Source organism: Hippoglossus hippoglossus, chromosome 6 (genome assembly GCF_009819705.1).
Source record: "Hippoglossus hippoglossus isolate fHipHip1 chromosome 6, fHipHip1.pri, whole genome shotgun sequence".
Lineage (NCBI taxonomy): Eukaryota > Metazoa > Chordata > Actinopteri > Pleuronectiformes > Pleuronectidae > Hippoglossus > Hippoglossus hippoglossus.
This window is the reverse complement of record NC_047156.1, coordinates 6,680,958-6,701,117: the sequence shown is the minus strand read 5'-3', so window position 1 is coordinate 6,701,117 and position 20,160 is coordinate 6,680,958. Positions and strand designations below refer to the sequence as shown.

Sequence of the window (20,160 nt, the reverse complement as noted above, 5' to 3'; positions counted from 1 at the left end):
TCGCTGAGCCGCCCTGGCAGAGACGTTCTTTCCTCCTCCAGAGCGGGAGCAGGGGCCAGGGAAAGCAGCCGAGTCGATGGCAGTCAGGGAGCGGATGCTGCCGAGTTGTGGCTGCCTCCCTCCTCCTGCCTCTCCGCGGCCTCTCGCCGGAGGCCGAGCCCGGTCCTGTCCAGCTCTCACTGTTTTCTTTTGGGTCGGATGCCAGCACAGAGTGGAATGAGGGGTGCACTCTTCTTCAGTAAAAAGCTTTGGTGGGCAGCTGCTCTGGTCCTAATCTGGGTCTTGCTTTTCTCTCTCTCTCTCTTTCTGTTTCTCTCTCCCCCTCCGCCATCACTGGCTCTTGCGACATTTCTGTAGCCGTGGACGACGGAACTCACACGCTCGACATCAGGTAGACACCTTGAAGCGTCTTGGGGGGGCCCCATGCTGCTTGCCTGCGCTCACTTCCTTTATCTGTCCTGTCTTAACATCATTTTCCACTTCATGTTGTGTTTTCCTCACCAACTAAACAAACGTGTGTAGCCTGAGTCAGACTGAATTGAAGAAAACCTGGTTTAATCAAAATTCCAAAGATTTTTTATTTCACCCACATCTGAGCTTCAACCCTCACAGCTGTTATCCAGTGATGGTTGACTTTGGCGTGGCCGCTGTGTTGTAGACCCTGAGGCCCGTGAACAGATCCACTGTAGAAGTCACTGCCTCAGGAGCAGCTGCCACTGAGGCAGGACAAGAGCACACTTCACATCTTAAGTGTGGAGTCATATCAAGTGTGTAATTCTGTAGATAAGCTTTTGTTCATTTTAAACACAGGGTGAGCTCGAGTGCTGCTAAATATAAAAGTGTATATATATATATATATAATATAAGCATTGAACAACTTGTTTGAACATTTTAAAGCTTGTCAGTGATTTTTATATAATTTGCGATATTTCGTCGAATGGACTTGAACAATTAAAAAAAGCCAGTGAAGTCAACTCAGTCTGTCTCAGTCAGATTTCACCAATACAACCCTAACTTTGTATGTTACCCTACAAACTTCTCTGTCACTGTGTTTGCATGTTTATACGTCTAACATCACATTGACAAGTTGCTGCTTAGAGCCCGACCCCAACATTTACAGGCCTATACAACCGGCACACATTGGGTTATAACAGATATAATTTGTTTGCAGATATGCAAAAAGAAACTGTGAAAAAAGAAATTTCATGTTTGATATACAATAGTCTTAATTTTATGCTTCTATTTATTCAATTTCTTATATTTACTACAATTACATTTACTGTCACACCTTTAATGTTATGGTTTGATAAATTGGATTTCATGGTATGTTCAGTAAATCTATAATAAAATCATATTTTTGCTATTGATATTAACTGTATATCCTTCGGGTCGGGCTCTAGCTCTTGTGCATGTAACTAAAGTCAAACTATACACGATCTGACATTGTGTGTTTTCTTATTTTTCCTTTTAAAGGACTCTGGACAGGCTATTCCTCGTGTGGTGGAGAGCTGCATCCGCTGCATAAATTTATATGGTGAGTGTGTTATTGTTCAGTGTATTGTACGGATGTTTACATTTTTTATTTGTTGAATTCCTTATACAAACCAACCAACCTCCTTTATTTGTGGGTCTATCTGACTTTGGTGAGAAGTGACAGTTAAGTGATTTCTGGGCGTGGATTGTTCGGGGCGTGTGCATTTTCTTTTTCATGTAAAGTGGTGGTTCCACTTCAGTCATGGGAAAATGCAGATTCCATCCTGTTTACAATGGTACAGCCATTTACCGCCCACTTTCCCAATGTACCAGGAGACAGACGGAAAGCTCAGCCCAACACGAGTGATGAGTTAGAATATTGGTTTAAAACCAGATCAGAAATGTCACTGTGACGGACTGTAAGCGCTCAGCATTAAAGATGTGACAGCAGTGAGCTGTTCGCAGGGTCGGCGGCTGCCTCTTACCACTCAGTGAGCGACGAACAGGGAGAAATCTAAAAGGCAAACAGCAAACTAATTATGTTCCTCCCGACCTTTGACCTCTCCCCTCAGTAAATCCTAATCCCAGCTGAAAGACACGTTAGTAAAGCTTGATTGCCGCCTCCCTGACTCATTAATTATCCTTAATTAAAAAAGTGAAGGGGCTTAAGGAGCAGGACGTGCCTCTTCAGACTGAAGAAGCTGTTTTCTGTCTTCATCACTCGCTTTCTTTGTGTTTCTCTCTTCAGGCCTCCAACATCAAGGAATATTCCGTGTGTCTGGATCTCAGCTGGAAGTCAATGACATCAAGAACTCGTTTGAAAGAGGTAAGAGATGTTTAATAAACTATAACGGCTAAATATATTAGAGCTCGATTATCTGTTGGCCAATTGACGGAAATTAACCTTTCACAGACACGTCAGGATCAGTGTTTATATTTGCTGATATGTAAACTTTTATTTTACAGATTTTGTGTGAGAAAATGTTTATTTTCTTAACTCAAGTTCTATACATTTGATTGTATTTGTTTTCTTTTTATTTATATTTATTAACAATGATAAAGTTTGTGGTTAAACTATGAATTATCACTTACATTTTTTTGTCATAAGGGTTTGGAAACGACATCTTAGGAATCACTGCCAAAGTTAATATATATAATAGTATCTGAAAAATGTTACAACCTAGTGTCAGCCCTACAAAACCCATATTGGTCAGGCTCTAATACATAAATCAACATGAAATATTTTGACTCACCATATTGAGCCATTAATCTTTTTGAGTTGGTTGTTAATTCCACATTGAGTCATTATTGTTTTAGATTTTTATCGATTTCCATCTGACCTGCTGACTTTCCTGTGCCTTAGGAAACGACCCTCTGACGGATGATGAGAACGGTCACGACATCAACTCAGTGGCCGGCGTTCTCAAACTTTACTTCCGGGGTCTGGAGAACCCTCTTTTCCCCAAAGAGAGGTTCAATGATCTGCTCTCCTGCATCAGTAAGAACGTTTTCACTGTGTTATGTCTTTTAAAATCACTTAATTTCGTTTAAAGAAAATCTCACTCAGACAAAATTTTCATCCTTGCTGTTTTTTATGCCGCCAAATTAACTCACATATTATTACAGGACTTGTGTAAATACATTTCCAAAAGACTTTTACTCATTTTCTAAAAACAGTTAATTTATCAAGCTTCAAAATGGAACACATCACACCACTCATACTTCAGCAGCCTCTGGCTTCTTCTTTTGACACTATGAGGTAATTGGTTGAGCACTGAGAGGGTTATTATCTGACCGTGCTTACTCGATGGTGGTGGAATGTGAAATGTCCACAGAACTGAGCACTATTTGAATTTAGAGCTGCATCCACACTGAAGTCCTCCCAAGAATAGTCGCATTGTCATGTCGAGTCAGTTCGCTGATCAGTCAGCTCTTTGTGTTTCTCTGATCTGCTAAGACATGACATGACATATGGGGGCTTTTAGCTCTGATAAAGAACAATTGAACATGCACGGTCACATGGACGCAGCATGTGATGTAAAGCCTTGTGCAGCTTTGTGCGTGTGTGCGTGTGTGTGTGTGTGTGTGTGTGTGTGTGTGTGTGTGTGTGTGTTCCGTGGGTGTACTTTTACTCATTTGTGCAGGATGAGTGATGGGATTCCCTGTTTACATTCCCCGGCTCAACATGCCAGTGATTGCAGTGTGGGCTGAATGCCCAGCAGGCTCCATATTAAAAACCCTCTGCTTATTCCATATGGAGCAGCTCAGAGCAGCTACGAGATCACTTTACCCTTCAACCGCTCTCGACAGCAGAGAACGGCAGCTCCTGATATCTTTCTTTTTGGAATTTGCAGCATGTGCGTTTTGTGCAGGTGTGATTACACAGGTGTTTATAGGGGATTTTTCTTTAGCGCTCATTGGAGTACATCTTCAAATACTGGCTTTTCTGAAGTACTGAGGAGCCTCCCAGAATCCCTAGTTAGGTATTCATGAAAAATGAAATACATCCCAAGTATCCCAGAAGCCCGAATCCCAGATGGCACAGAGTGGCTGGAGGGTGACGGGGCTATTTTTAGCAGCCAGCAGCTCAGCCAAATAAAATAAGCTGCTTCAAGTGCCACAGTGGAACAAATGAGATGAGTAATAAAACACATAAAGGTTGGCATCCTCCGGCATTTTGATTAAACACAAAATCACAACGACTCAGAATGTTTTTTGCTTCTTTTATAAAGTTACACGGGTTATAAAGTCATTCTCTTGTTGGAAAGGCGGGAAAAAAGTGAGTGAAGGATTGGAAATAAAAAATGTTCGGGCTAAACAAAGCAGGAAAAACTACTCGGGGTTCAGGTTGTCAGGTGCTAACGATGAATGCTGACTTCCTTCTCCTCTTTCTCTTCCTCTGTGGTGTCAGCAGAGGTGAAGGTCAATACCACCGAGTTAATACATTTCCTGTGGCCTCTGTATACACACACACATCACTTCTCGTTGCTGGTGCCCCCAGAGAGTCACAGTAATTCTGATAAGTGATTGGCTTCGCTTCAATATGCTCTTGTATTTATAGTCTGGGACTTGGTGATAATCAATATTTTAACACCATGAGATTGATAGGTGTTTGTCATGCAGAGCATATTGAGGTGGTGCACTTCATGTGAGAGGTGAATGGACAAAACGGACTCGGGATTTTATTTCTACTCCTGAATTTAAACTAAGCAGTCTTAATTCATTTTGCAATAATATGGTGAAAATCCATGTTAACATGTCCGCTTCTTGCCTTTTATATGATTAAAGACACCAACATGGCTCAGTATTTCTACCTTCAAGTGGAAATGAACAATTCTTTGGCCTAAACCTTTAAATGTGATGTTAAAACTGATTGCACAGTGTAATGGTGACACAGAGACGACGATATCCACGTTTATATGGTTTTCCTACAACCCTCGTTTTTACCATGTTACCCTCTTTGCCACCAGGACACTGTTTGTACTGAAAAACTTGATTGATGACACAAAAGAAGTGCGTCACCCATTGTGTGTCCAAACAACACAAGAGAATAGCGATCTCCTGGTATCTGTCCCCAGTGATGGAAATGCATATTCAGAGATCCCAGTGACGAAATGAGGAAGGAAGGTGTACTGTTACATTCAAGCCACTGGGGAATTCTTTTTCACAACAAACCTTGTGAAAATGTCTTTCTGAAGAGTCGTAGGGGGCCAATAAACTGCTGGAGTTGGATTTTGACACCACACCTTTTTTTGCTGTTCTAGGAATAGAGAGCCTGTATGAGAGAGCACTCTACATCCGGAAGATCCTCCTCACCATTCCCAGATCGGTCCTCATCGTCATGCGCTACCTATTCGCCTTCCTCAACCAGTGAGTTTATAGACACTAACCATTACTGTTTCTTTGAGGCTGTCAGTCATGATTTGACCTGAAATACTGTCCCCACTCTCATTTATCTATCCCTCCCTCTTTTTCTCTTTCATTCCCTTCTCCAGTTTGTCCCAGTACAGTGACGAGAACATGATGGACCCGTACAATCTGGCCATTTGCTTCGGCCCCACGCTAATGCCCACGCCGGACACCCAAGACCAGGTCTCCTGCCAGGCCCACGTCAACGAGATCATCAAGACCATCATCGTCCACAACGAGACAATCTTCCCTGACGCCAAAGAACTGGACGGCCCCATTTATGAGAAGTGCATGGCAGGAGGAGATTATTGGTGAGGAATGAGAAGTTATTTTTACCTCCGCCAATGTTCTCATCCGTATTTGTTTGTTAGAAGGATGACAGAAAAATTACTGGACCACGTAACTTGGTGGAAGGATGAAGTATGGGTCAGGGAAGTACCCATTAACTTTTGGTGCAGATCTGAGTCGGGGAGAATGCAGGATTTATTTTTTAACATTGTGAGGTTGCAAGTTTCAACGTTTTCATGGATTTCTCAGAGAATAATTCATGGATTTTTATTTTTTTAAACAAATCAGGCATGTTAAGCAACTTGGTCAGACTCAAAAACTTAAAAACTAAGTGAATTTAGATGTGGTTTCACAAGGGAACTGAATGCGCTCTACTAAACGCCATTCTAGTTTAAGGTTGAGCTTCACTCTCTTACTCAGAAGAGGATCCAGAGCACTATGTGGCTGCTGGGCCTGTCACTGGTGTCGTAGGTTACCCAGGCACATAAAGAATCATTGTGATGAGGTAACTTCATGCAGCTGCACAGCTTTTCTAAAACAAAGATGGATGTTTGAGAGTCTGGACCAGTGGTTTTCTTATTCCATTTTTTTTTTTCTGTGAATGGAGCCAACCCTGCTTCTTTAGGGATTCACTCAACATGCAGGTATGCGTGCACTCTCAGCGCTGCAGCTGTGTCAGTAGAATTTCAGCGGCGTAGATATGAGTAATTACACAGGCCAATTAGACGTCTGTGGTTTAGGAACATGACAAGGTAGAGCATGTCTCAGCGCTGACTTCAGATGGTGGAGCGCTCTCTGGGTGAGACACGCTGAAACAATGACTATAATTACTACCATCACAGCAGGAGGAGAAAGACAGAGGTCACCTGGCAGCAAGAGGACGATTAGGTGAACTGCAGCACACACTGAGGTCAAACCCCAAAGTCTTTGCTACTCACTTGTTTCTCCCTCTCTTTACATGACCCTGTTTCTCCTTTTCGATGCCCTCGCATCATCTCAGACTGACAGGGATTTATCTGTGGCTGGAGCTAATCACCTGTCTCAGCACAACCGTGTCCCTCCAGGGGAGCTTGTGAAGCCCTGAGGAGATTTGTTATTTGTTGTCTTGGCTGACATTTTTGGAAAGTGAGGACATCCTCACCTATTCACTGGACTGTTTGAGGGTTATGAATTGGTTTTAGGGTTAGACTTAGACTTAGGTTTAGGCACTTAGTTTGGATGGTTACAGTTAGTGTAAGGGGCTAGGGAATGTATTCTCTAGCCCCTAGTGAGTGTCCTCACTAAGATAGAAGTACAAACGTGTGTGTGTTAGCTGCACAAATCTATGTGTGAATGCATGTATACTTGTTTTTGTGTCCTCTTTGAGCCCCAGCGTAAACACTGACCTTCTGAGGACCAGTAAACCTCAAAGGGCACTGTTAGCTGTGCCAACTCTCTTCCTTCTTGTCACGAGATTTGCCTGTTGATTTTGTTTCAAACTAACCCCTAAAAAGAAGTGAAACCACACAACAGGAAAATATTCAGTCCTGATTTCTGTTTTGTAACTGACCCTTCACTTGTTGCCGTGTCCGTGACCCTGATGTTCTGCTTGGTGTCTCCACAGTGAGAGCCCCTACAGTGAGCATGGAGCCCTGGAGGAGGTAGACAACGAGGGAGGCACCGAGACGCACACCAGCGAGGACGGTGAGTGCCTGTACAAACATGCGCGCATGTAACACACAACTAGCTGTTAAGTTGTATGTGTAGATCTGTCACATGCACACCAGATTCCCCCCGTGTTCTTGGCGTTGCGAGGGTTAAATTCCGCTCTGTGCAGCTAATCCTGCCTTTCAGCCTGGTAAATGCAGTAACCTTGAAGAGTTGGGGAACTGGACTTGCAGTGACAGGCAGCCATTCATATTCTAATGCAGTTTTTTCCCTCGGGATCTTGGGACATCTCCACGTCCCCTTTTTACAAATTACCATGGTGGTCTGGACCCCTTGGGAACATTTCTTTGAAGGGTTACAGCCTTAGGTTGAATTGAGTTTTTTCATTACCCTGTGAAAAATCTGCTATATTCATTTGTAAAAGAATAGCAAATGTATGGAGTGTATCTAGAGTGTCACGTTTTATAGCTTTTTAGAAACTATACAGTCTGGGTTTTCTCTGTTTAACGACATCTCCATGTGTCCAGGAGAAATATGAATTTAAAAAACACTCCAGGCTCATGTAACCACTGGAGGAAATGATTTGCTTCTTTCAGACATAGGCGGGATACGTTTCAAGTTGTGTGATCATACATGTGGGCCTTTGTTTTGGTGAAATGGACACCGGGTGGTCGGGTCCAAAGCAAATAATGAGTATCAGACGGGGTCAGGCGTCGCTGTTTAACTTCCAAAGAAAGGCAGAAAGACAATAAAAGTCCAGCTCATTAAAAAGTGATTAATACTCCTGACTTGGAGCTGACCAGATGTACAAAATGTGATGGATAAAGAATCAACCTATAGCTGAGCCAAGTCTCCGAGTCTTCCCCTGGTAACAGACTTCCCTAAACCTGTTTCCATGGTGACAACATCTGCCCCAATCCCGTCTCCTCCTCACACCCAGAGACGATTTTTAGGGGCTCCCCGTCATCACTCATCATCTGTCTCCATAGACAGTGGGGACGTATGGTTGATCTCCTCGCATTACGTTATTCCCTCGGCTTCCAAATTAAAGTTATCACCTGGATGTCTTGTGTAACTAAAGCGGACGTGTGATTACACAGGGAAACTCCTGCATGCGTGGATTCCCTCTGTAAAACACACATGGCAACCATCAACTCTTTAAGTAATTAATGGAAGATTACATTTTCCAGAAACCCCTTGCTACCATGGTTTTGGTCCAAAAGTGTTTTTTTTCATTTTGTCTGTGCAGACTGGGAGGAGGATGTCGACACTGACTGTGTCCCTCCCCGTGGAGTCTTGAACTGTGGTCAAGTTATTGTCATCAGTTATTTTTAAATCCCCATGACCTCATTCAGTTTTCAGACACAAAAGCAAACGTCTTTTCCTGTTCGGTTACGAGCACTCTTATTCTCTCCTCTGTCTCGAGGCTCAAATTCTATTTGCGCTGAAAGTATGAGAGCAGGAGACGGAGAGGAAAAGAGAAAGAAAGAGGAGTAAAAACCATTCCACGTTGAAGTCGGATTGTTTCACAGGCCTCCTGGAGTTTGTTGGAGCTCTTGAACTCAGACAAATGAGCTGAACCGGTCAGATTTATGCACACAGAGGATGAAGCTGTGTGATAATTGCTTTAGGCTGGTGTAGGAGGAGAAAATGCTAATGCTATAATAAGGTAAATTTAGATATTTAATAAAGCTTATTCTCAGTTTGTGGCTCTTGTGTATTACAAGTTTCCTTTTTAATTATAAGATATTTATGGTTAGACTGTAAAATAAAAAGCCTCAATCACATTTCTTTATCATAAGGGTTTTATAACAACAACATAGGAATGATTGACGTTTGTTTTGTTTTAATATAAACATCGGCCGATATATCGGTATTTGAAATTTGGAACTCCCTTATATCATTTCACGTCAGTCCGTTCATTGTTTCTTGGTTAAAGCAGCTGTCATATTAATCAATGAAAGGCCCCAACCAGAGCTATATAATGTCCCAGTCTTTGTGTACATGCTCAGGGCTCTGACACATGACAGTATCATGGACCCTGGTTGAAATGCAGGATGATAAACGCTCAGGTTTTTGTCGTGGCACTTCTCGCACACCATCAATACATCGATGTACTATCTACTAAATTTGCTACAAGGTCAGAGTTGAACTATCTGGCACATTGATTATATATATGTCTTTGCAGGAGTACGGCGACATGTCCTTGTTGTCAACTGCCCCAGCAGGCATATTGTATATATTGGTTTTCATGCGTCAAAGGGCAGTGAATTTTACTGTACAAGGAGGGTTATCACTTCACCCATAAAACGTTATGTCTTACCCACTCTCGTCTTTTTATCATCTACTGTTTGTAGCAGGAGGAAAATATAACTAAAAGAGAAGAGGGAACAAGAAAATTATAACCTCTATTTTATTGATCGTATTTCTTTGTATGGATGTGGAGCCGTGTCCACACAAGACGTCGCTCCACTGGCTTGTGTAAGACATCCGACAGGTTGCCTCTCACACCACAGGCCTCCAGCTCCCAGGGTTCAATGTTTCTTTAACTCCAGTCGCAGTAGGAGAGAGCGTCTGACCTCGGGTGGTAGAGTCTGCAACGATTCTCCCTTGTAATTGCACAACATGACCGAGGGCATCCTTTACCGCGCAGAGAGTAGAGTTTATAGCCCGATGCTTTCAGCCGCAGCCACGTCACTGCAGTGCTAGTGAGAAATTTCGGACAAACATTTAGAGACCTAGAGGAGGAACGATGGATAGGTGGAAGTAAAAGGAAAGAGCCAGAGAAAATAGAGATGAGGAGAAATCCCTCTGACCGGTGAAGGTCCTGTCAACTTTATTAACGGCCTTGTCCCCCGCAGTGCAACTCATTAATTCAGGCAGTAAATTCCTGCTTGTCACATTTCATTCGAGCTGCGTTACATCCGCCCCGTCAATCCTGACAATGCAGCGAGGCAAGGAAGGTGGCCAGTTAAACGTTTAACAAGAAAAAAAATCGAGATATGGCTGAGAAGGACACTGAGAAAAATAAAGAAACCTTCGATTTGCCCAGGCGCTTTCTCACGTGGCCTCTCCGCTCACCAGGGACTTACTTTTAAGCTCCTGTGAAAGATAAATCACGCTGGCTTTTCACGGCCAGTGCAGGCTTCAGCCATTTGCTCTGTTCCCTTACCTGTGTGTGTGTGTGTGTGTGTGTGTGTGTGTGTGTGTGTGTGTGTGTGTGTGTGTGTGTGTGTGTGTGTGTGCGTGTGCGTGCGCAGAGAGGCAGTGTTGGGGTGAGGCTATGTCTGTCCAGGGACACCCCCCCCCCCCCCCCCCCCCCCCTTGTCTGACTTAAAGTGCGATTGGAGGAGGGCAGGGGAAGGAGTGAGGGAGGGATAAAGGCGCTATTTTTAGACCTGTGTTGCTGTAGTGCATGAATATTGGCTCGGAGAGTCGACTGTAGCTGGAACCACAGATGTTTTATTCAGGATTGACATCAACACAAAGCAGATCTTCAGTCATTTAGAATAGAAATAAAAAGTTGGACTTGGAGAGATTGGTCAGTATAAATAAATTATAATACAGTCTAATATTGACTGAGTAATTTACCATTAATTAGTATTGTCTGCACTAACTTTTACCACCTTTCTATCCCATGTCACTGATCCAGGGATGTTTGAACAGTTATCGATTAGTTATCAAACCAATCTAATGATCCATACGGTGACTGACGTGCCCCTGAGTCATATGGATCTCCTCTCACCAGCTTCTATTAATACCCTGCTAAACCTCCTCTGGGCCTGTTGCAGCCCAGGCCTGGTGTTGTCGAGCTGGGTTACTATTGACCACAACTAAAGTAACAAACTGGCTCAGCACACTTTGAACTGTGGAAGCGCCACGTGTGTAAACATGCCGATATTCAACCGTACCAGAGCCAACGTGTATAACTGCATTTATTGTATTGTCCATAGAGATTTTTATTCCCTAATACTGAACCGCTGTCATTGAAACGTCTGCACACACGATAACAGCCGCCTCCTCTCGATGTGTTCGCCCCGTCTGACATCCGCGACCTGTCTGTTCCTCTCTCTCCGCTGACAGAGGGCGAGCCCATCGAAGCCATCGCCAAGTTCGACTACATCGGCCGCTCCTCCCGAGAGTTGTCCTTCAAGAAGGGAGCGTCCCTGCTGCTGTACCAGCGAGCGTCCGAAGACTGGTGGGAGGGACGGCACAACGGCATCGACGGCCTGGTGCCGCACCAGTATATCGTGGTCCAAGACATGTGAGTGTGTTTATGTGTAGCCTATTTACTGTGTGACTATGCAAATACACCAATCATTAAAGTGAATAACACTGACTAGATTTACATGGAAAGCAATATTCCAATATTAGGCTTATTAAGACGATAATCTATGTAAGACACTGACATGTAAACAACATTATGTGATTCTGAACCCAGAATACGCAATAATCAAAGTAAGACATGAAGTATTCTGATCTTTGTCGGATTTATATATATATATATATATATTTTTTTTAATATATATATTTATCCGCCAATATATCAGAAATGGGAATATTTTACTCCTTAATATCAGTATCTGACTCCAAATAATCCATATTGGTCGGACTCTAGTCGAGTCAAAACACAAACCAGGGCTATATAGAGGTGTACATTGTCCCAGTGGGTTTTTTGAGTGTATTTTGGGAAATTGTGAAAAATACGGAGCAGTACATACATTTCTACACTGATTACAATTCTGTAGTTCTAAAGCAAACAAATTGGATACAGGTGGTGAACCGAGGAAATGTAGATTTTCCTCCGTGTGTTAACTGGTCCCAGCTCCACTCAGAGCATTAATGAGCTATAGTTTAAAGAAGAATCCTCCAGTTCTCCTGATGATGGTTAAACAACACCCTCGTCTTTGTTGTCGTTGCTGTATAAGAGGCCACAGACCCTCAGTGGACTGAAGGGTCGTCGTGCACAGAGGACCTGCAGCCTCGTCTGTCCTGCCCGCTGTCGTCCTCTTTCAGCCGTGGCACGTTCTCCATCTCCAGGGTCCTTAACCAGCCCTCTCGCCTCTGTCTCTGACTCTCAGCACTAACAAGCGTACACTCTGCCATGGCGACCGCTGGGGCCTAATGAACTGCATTCACTGTCTCGTTAGGACCGGAACAGAAACACTCCAATCACTTAGTGGCTGGTCGACAAAAAGGCCATTTAGAACGCCGTCCCCTATTTCCTCCTCTCCTCTTTCTCCCGTCACTGTGCCGTCACCGTGCCTCTATTAATAATTCACCAGGAGGGTTACTGCTGCTGGGGTTTCTTGTTAGTTAAAGAAAGAGCGGAGGAATTTACAGCTGTACGGGGTCGTCCACAAGTAAAGTAGCATTGTGCTCTCTACTTAAACATAACAGGGGGAGGAGTGACGGAGCGCACGGGGTTTTGATCTTCACTTGTCCCATAAAAGAACCCAGAATAAAACATGAGAGACCGTTTCAGTACAGGATGTCTCCTCTCACGACTCCGCTGTCGGGATGTTAGAAATTTCCCCCGTCTGTCTGTAAATTCAGTGCGATGACGAACCGCTCGTCCTCGCTCTGTCTCAGCAAACAAGCGCGTCCACTGTGTTTTTATATCAGCTAATACACATCATTAGAGGCAGCAGCTCAGGAGCTCTGATTACTGCCGCCTGACGGGCACCAACTGTGCCCAGCATCCAGTCACACAACCTCACTGAAACCTATACAGTCGCTCTGTGTGTGTGTGGGCGTGTGGGTGTCACCACCAGAATACTGAGAAGCCCAGGAATATGACTCATCTGACTCTCTGGACCTTGGGGGGGAAGAGGGGGAGGCGTGCTGACACACAGGAAAACTGATATGGAACCCTGTCATCAAACAACAGTGTGACTATGACTGACTTTTTTCCACTTTTCCTTCTGTTTGTCTGTCACCTCCTCCTCTTCTCTCTGTGTCCCAGAGATGACAGCTTCTCAGACACTCTGAGTCAGAAGGCTGACAGCGAGGCCAGCAGCGGCCACGCTGGAGAGGAGAAATGCTCAGGGAAAGACATCAGCTCGCCCACTGACCCCCGCATCTCTGAGGCCTACATCACCAGGTTGGTTTTCATGCTGCAGGAAGACTGGATGGAGATATTGAACCCTCTATGTAACCATTTAAACATTTGGAGTTCTGTAGAATGTTGTCCCTGGTTAATGAGAAGTGATGAGTTTAGCATTAGTGGAACACAACGAATGAACAGCTGCAACATCCAAGGTGAATACAACCACACAGGCTTTAGATGCATGTAAATGATAAGTTGCTAAATATAACTCATTGCAAACTCTGACTAGACTTTTGAGAAAACGTCACTCCACTCACTCTTGAATATTGAACCAATCTCGTTGATGAGAAACTGTAAAACCCCTTTGAACATCACACAGTAACCAACGATAAAGTCGACCACTACCAAACGTCTCCTCCCCCACAAAAGGGAATTTCCTCCAGGTCCGTGTGGTTCTTTCTTCAGGATAATCAGTTTCTCACACAATACTTTCTAAGTCCTGATACTTATGATACTGTGATGCTGATGAGCCAAAAGATGATTATTTTGTTATTTGTGCTTATTACTTATGCTAAAGTATAACTTAATATGCTCACACACTAAAATGACACGGCCTAAAACTACCACTTTTTTCTTGTAAGTATTACGTCTTTATCCTAAATTACAATTAAATTCTCAAAATATGACAACTTTATCCTTGAAATCTCTTTAAGTGACCCTCACACTCCACCGTAGTTGTATAAACAGCTTCCTGAGGAAAGCAGCACACAGTGGTACATAACACAGTCAATTCTCCGTGTCACATTTACGGCCTCCTCCTGCTCCTCTGTATCCTCAGCCCACCTCCCTCGGCCTAATCACCAGTGGAGGGATGCACGTCTCCCACTCTGTTTAATTTCCCAGTGACCGGACTGTTTTGCATTGTGAGGCATGCGTATTAAATATCCATTTCACATCAGTGCTTAGTCATCAGCAGTGGCCTGGAACACACACATACATGGAGAAATGACAGACACACACACACGCAGAGGACACACACATCACCAATCACACTTCAGTCTCTGGCAGCGTCTGCGTGCCACTGTTACGTCTCCTGCTCTTCTCTTCATTGCTGCGTTTCTGCTGCTGGTGGAGGGAGCGAGCGAGCGAGCGACCTTGAAACATCTGTTCTTGGCTTTTGCCGAACGCATGAACAAACGCTATTTCATTCCGAGCCATACTCACTTCCCAGCCCCCCCCCGCCCCACACACACACACACACACACACACACACACACACACACACACACACACACATCCCCCACTACTCCACTGTTAAAATGTTGATGATTCATGCTCGAGACAATATTTACACCACTGCAGGTTTTAGTACGTGGACGAAGAGCATATCTGGAATGAATCATTTTTTTCCCCACATCAGCCTAACGAAGTTCCTCTTAATCCCAAAAGCCGACATCTACAACATTCTTTACCTGTCACCTGCTCCCAGGTGATCCCCCCCCTCCCCCCCTCTCTCTCTTCCTCTCCTGTCTATCCATCTTCCACCCCCACTCACTTCTCCGCTCTTCCATTCAGACAATCCTCGCAAGTGTTGAATCATTTATTTCCTGAGCTTTATATAGATATTTCCTTTTTCCTCTCATGTTGTTCACAATCAACAACACCCTGAGCAGACGGACCTCTAGCAGAGTTCGGCGTCACCGTCGGTAAACAAGACGGTTGCATTGGTGTGTTTCTGCGTCACCACGTTTTACAGTTGGTCCACTTTCTGTCTGGATGCAGAGGAACCCACGGAATGTCTTGTGATTTCTTTTTATTATCAGCCAAGGTCGTAACAAACAAAGTATGAGCTGTCGATGTGGTGACGGCATCCGGAGCAAGTCAAAAATACAGCCATGGTTGTAGTACACTGCCTTGGGGGGGACTGGTGTTACGAATGTATACTGCGCCCCCTGCAGGTTATCAGTGCTTCCCGCACTTGTTTACTTTTCAAGATTTCCCACTGCAGTCAGACAAGGAAAAAATATAATAATATTTCTCTCTCCGGCCCCGGTGCCTGCACCACTCCTCCTCCTCCTTTGTCTAAACTAACCTTGTCACTATTAGTGTTGTCGAGAAGTTGTTTTCTGCTCATTAATTCATATTTTTACACCTCAGACATTTTTTTTCACATCCATTTCCAGAGGGTTTTGCGATGAATGAGCAGGTTTGGAGTTCAGAGTGTTACATAAGCACACATCTGTTATAATTTATTTTCTAACTAATGTACATATTTACACTTTATGATGAAGATGAGTAGTTTCCTGCCATGATATTATGCTTTTTTTGGGAGATGCCACAGCAACAGTGTCTTTGTGGAATTACATTTATTAGGTTCTCACAGTCGTTCATATCCATTCTTATTATTTCTTCTTATTTCACGCAGTAATGAGGCCGCCTGTTAATCTTAATAGAAATGGCTGAGACAGCGTTCAGACATAAACTCTGTAAATGAGGCCATTTGCTTCACTGCTTGTTTATCATCACAAAGAACCAATAATGCAGATACTTTAAATAGTTCAACTGACAAGCTTGCAGAAGTTATTGATGTAATATTTTTGGAGAATATTTCACCAACAGAATAAATAACTGCACTATAATAAAACATTATTAGTCTCTTTTATTTGACAGTAAAATCTAATGTGAAGTACCACATGACTATATTAATAATTATGATTAATAAAAGATGTTATTCTATATTTTTGGACAGTATTCCGGCTCAGTCATCCTGCTGAAGAGACTGAACATGATGATAGTGATTACAATGCTTTGATTGAACATAGCTGGAGCTGGGAGTCCTAAATATGTAGAGCGGAGCCTGGTGGAGCCACAGTGACGAGCATGTGCTGCTCCATTGACCTCTTATGGAGCAATAGAGCTGCTTCAAGGGAGTAGATGTTACTGTGGAACAACATCACGTATAACTCAGTAAGCACATGTACAAAGGAGTGTGCGTGTCCGGTCAGCTCAGCTCTATTGCACCCTGTTTTAGACGTGCACGTGAAATCAGGTGTGCACGCTGCTGTGCGGGTCCAGGTTCAGACAGAGGACAGTGATTCTGCTCCAGCAGCTGTAGCTTCTCCCAGGGAGCCTGTTGTGATGCTCGGATGAACCTCAGGCCTCCCTCCTCTGGCTGACAGCCAGGTCCACTCTGCTCCACACACACGTTTATCAAGAGCCACTGACGTCAGGGGTCCTCTCACAATAATGATGATGATAAATTTGACAAATGTTTTATGTTTTCCACCCACCCACCCCCGATCTGCATCAAATTCCACACACTCTAAAAAAACAGTCCCCTGTACATGTCTGATTTCTTTAATCGATGAATTACTTTCTGAAAAAACAACGAAAATGTAGAAGAACGCCTCACAATGTCAAAGAAAGTGGGGAAAAACAATTCCTGGACCCAGCCCCTGAGCTGGATCTGCACCAAAAATGTAATGGGTTCTTCTTTGGGTCGTGCCCCACCCCTCCACAAAGTTTCATTACATCGGTTGAGTAGTTTTTGCGTAATCCTGCCAACAAACCGATGAAAAACTCCTTGGCGGAGGTGATGCCAGTAGAACGCTTTAAATCTTAACACACTGAACCTTTAAAACCTTGTACGTCCGATTCAGGGGATTCAACATCTGAAGGAGGACTGTGATATAATAAAATATAGTCAATCAATCTCTTAAATTGTCAAATACAAAGCAGTTAATACATAAACTTCTCAGTTAACTTATGGAAGAAAAAAGGTTTTAAATTTATAAAAATTAAGTGCTATGATTGGTTGAGAGTTTGGTGTTTGAAGATGCCCTTTTTCTGTTGTTATGAAAGCAATGAATTAATACACTTTCCCTGTTTGTCCCATTCCTTTATCCTAGTAGACACAAGAAAAGGTCAGAGCCGCCATCCAGAAGGCCCCCTGCCCGCCCCAGTGACATCCACTGCATGGTGCATCCCTCCCAGCAGGGTCACGGTGGACATGGCGGCACCCCGGAGATGGGCTCGCCAGTCCTCGGCCACTTCAGCCCGCGGGACATGCTGCGGAATCGCAACCACATGCCCATGGACAGCCCCGAGCGACGGCGCCGCACCGGCCACGGCAGTCTGACCAACATCAGCCGCCACGAGTCGCTGAAGAAGATGGAGAGCCCCCCGATCCGCCGCTCCACCTCCTCAGGCCAGTACACGGGCTTCACCGATGCCCACCACCTCCACCATCACCACCACCACGGGGGCAAGCCCCTGGATCCGGAGAGCATCGCACAGGTCAGCGCGGGACGAGCGGCGACCCGACCGCAGCTCCCTCCATCATCAAAGCCCTGCCCCGCCCTGTAAACACATAGTCAGTCCCTGTCTTCTGCTTCCTCTGGCTGCAACTGTGTCCGTGTGCTGAATTCACGCAAAAGACGAGCTTCACAGGCAGACAGCAGGGGGCGTAGTCCGACACAGGGATTGTTCCCATACAAAATTTTTCAAAAAACGGACAGCTATTTAAAACTGTACCATCGCCTGACTGGTTATCATGTGTGTTGACGCACGCAGGAAGGCGGTGGCTCTGTTTTAACTGCTGTCACTTATATCTGAATAGCAGAGTCATTAATGTTGCTTGTAAAAAAGGCTCAGTTAGAACACAGAGGTCACAGAGAGCACACGTTAAACTGTGCTGGGCTGTCTGCCTGCAGACTGGGATCATGCTCAGATGAACACATCACCTCATCTCTGCATTTCCCAAAGTCATTAGCATGCAGGAGGAGAGGTGCTGATGCAAAGTAATTCTCTACCTTTCTGCCTGGAAAACGCATGCTTGGTGTTTTCTTGAAAAAACTATGTCTTGACTTACTGTCGACATAGTTTTTGTTTCCTTCTAACTCCACCATCTTCTTACTTTCATGTCTTCTCTTGTTTGTTTGTCCATCTATTCATGTGTCTGTTCTACCTCGTCTCTTCAATGTTTTAACTTTTAACCGTCTTGTTTCCCAGTCATCTCTCCGTCATATGTCGTCATCGTTCCTTCATATCCTCCCTGACGCATACTCTCTTTCCCTCCTGCAGGACATAGAGGAAACCATGAACACTGCTCTGAATGAGCTGCGAGAGCTGGAGCGGCAGAGCTCAGCCAAGCACGCCCCCGACGTGGTGCTGGACACCCTGGAGCAGCGGCAGACCTCCGGCAGCAGCGGTGGGGGTCCCACGCCGGCCAGCTCCAGCGAGTCCCTCAGCCCCATCCACGGTGTAATGCTGAGGTCCACGGCCAACACCGAGCCGCCCCTCCGCCGCAGCACCAGCTCCTCCAGCGACACGATGAGCACCTTCAAGCCGATGGTAGCGCCCCGCATGGGGGTGCAGCTCAAACCCCCTGCCTTGAGGCCCAAGCCCATGGTTCTGCCCAAGTCCGGCCCGGCTGCGCAACCTCCAGCCACGAATCCTCAGGATCCTCTGGACAAGTCCTGCACCATGTGACCTCCGGGACGAGAACCAGAGATGTCAAACAAAAACTCTCAATCCACTTCCAGGGGGCTGCGAGATACTTCATGGACGTACTGCAAACAAATCTAAGAGCGTGTAACATACATGGACCTCAGCAGGGAAAGACATTTCGAGACCAGAAACCGGACTCTGGCAGGATTTGAAAGACGGCGTAGGAGTTCCAGCGTAGACTTCTGTGTCAATAACATGTTTATGTGTTAGAATGCTGAGATTAATATGATCTAACATCTTCTTTTAAATAAATACAAACAACAAATCACGAAGGCTTCCCTCAAGGGTTTTAGAAGGAGTGTTCTAGCTAGTTTAGTTTACAGAGTCAAGGATCATGCAACCGAACACAACACGGTGCGTGTAGCTCCTCCGTCTACCACTGAACCTGAAACAACTGGATGAGAGGGACCTTGGAGGGTCTGTGTCGGCGTCGGGAACCGCGTCAAAAGGCCTTACTGACTCTGAGGTGTAAGTGAATTCCAATGTAAACCGTTCTAAGGTGTGCCGTGACTTCCTGGACAGACCTGGTGTGAAGGTTGGACTGATAACAGGCCTGGAGGGACTTTATAACTAATGGTACTCTGAATAAATAAGTAGTGCTGATTCACTCTCACTCTTTCTGTGGAAAGGCATAACCACCGGGAGTTGTGTCTCAGTAACGTGCAAAGAATCACCTCTGTGCTGGATTTGCTCACAAACATTTGCATATATAAATATATTCCATTTTTGCCGGGAACGAGATCTGATGATTGGATAAAACCACTACTTCATTGTACACTTTGATGCGTTCATGAATTCCTGCATCAGCCACTGATGAAGGGATAAAATATGCCTAATAAATTATGCCTTTACATCTGTATAGGGGGAGCAGTGTGAAAAGTTATGATGACAAATCATCTCCTAACTACAGTATATACAACACGTAGGCGATTATACGCTGTGAAACACATGCCATAGTTTCTGTTATGCCTTGCTTTCGCTTTATCTACCCAAAGACATGGCTGTGTAAGTGTAAAGCATGGATTCTTCATATAGATTGATGTGTATAGACTTAATGCGGCGCCCTATGGGAGTGCTGCCAGTAGCCATGGACCTAATGACTGTTAGTGTAAAAGCCTCCTGATACGTTTCACCCTGCTTCCTTTGCTTTTGCAGTGTGCTTCGAGACCCCCTCCCTCTTGTCGGCTGAAACTTCAGCTTGTGTGTTTTTTGTGTTGCTTTTGTGGAAAGATGACACTTTAAAATGGCTGACGAGCGACGCGTGGAACGAGTCTTGCCCAGTCGGC

At 44.6% G+C, this 20,160-nt stretch overlaps 1 protein-coding gene across 6 annotated transcripts in view; it reads left to right on the top strand.

The window, feature by feature from the left end:
* Positions 1–20,126, top strand: part of srgap1a (SLIT-ROBO Rho GTPase activating protein 1a) — a 78,671-nt gene extending 58,545 nt beyond the window's left edge. The window contains exons 12-22 of one of the 6 annotated variants that reach the window (XM_034588781.1): positions 358–391; positions 1,474–1,534; positions 2,222–2,299; positions 2,837–2,971; positions 5,238–5,343; positions 5,469–5,693; positions 7,274–7,353; positions 11,401–11,581; positions 13,283–13,420; positions 17,278–17,662; positions 18,449–20,126. In XM_034588781.1, coding sequence (XP_034444672.1) covers positions 358–391; positions 1,474–1,534; positions 2,222–2,299; positions 2,837–2,971; positions 5,238–5,343; positions 5,469–5,693; positions 7,274–7,353; positions 11,401–11,581; positions 13,283–13,420; positions 17,278–17,662; positions 18,449–18,856 — 1,831 coding nt within the window. In that variant the 3' untranslated portion in view covers positions 18,857–20,126. Of the gene's footprint in view, positions 1–357; positions 392–1,473; positions 1,535–2,221; positions 2,300–2,836; positions 2,972–5,237; positions 5,344–5,468; positions 5,694–7,273; positions 7,354–11,400; positions 11,582–13,282; positions 13,421–17,274; positions 17,739–18,448 lie in introns of all 6 variants that reach the window. The other 5 variants (XM_034588780.1, XM_034588779.1, XM_034588783.1 and 2 more) reach the window with 5 other exon arrangements.
* Positions 20,127–20,160: the final 34 nt, after the last annotated feature.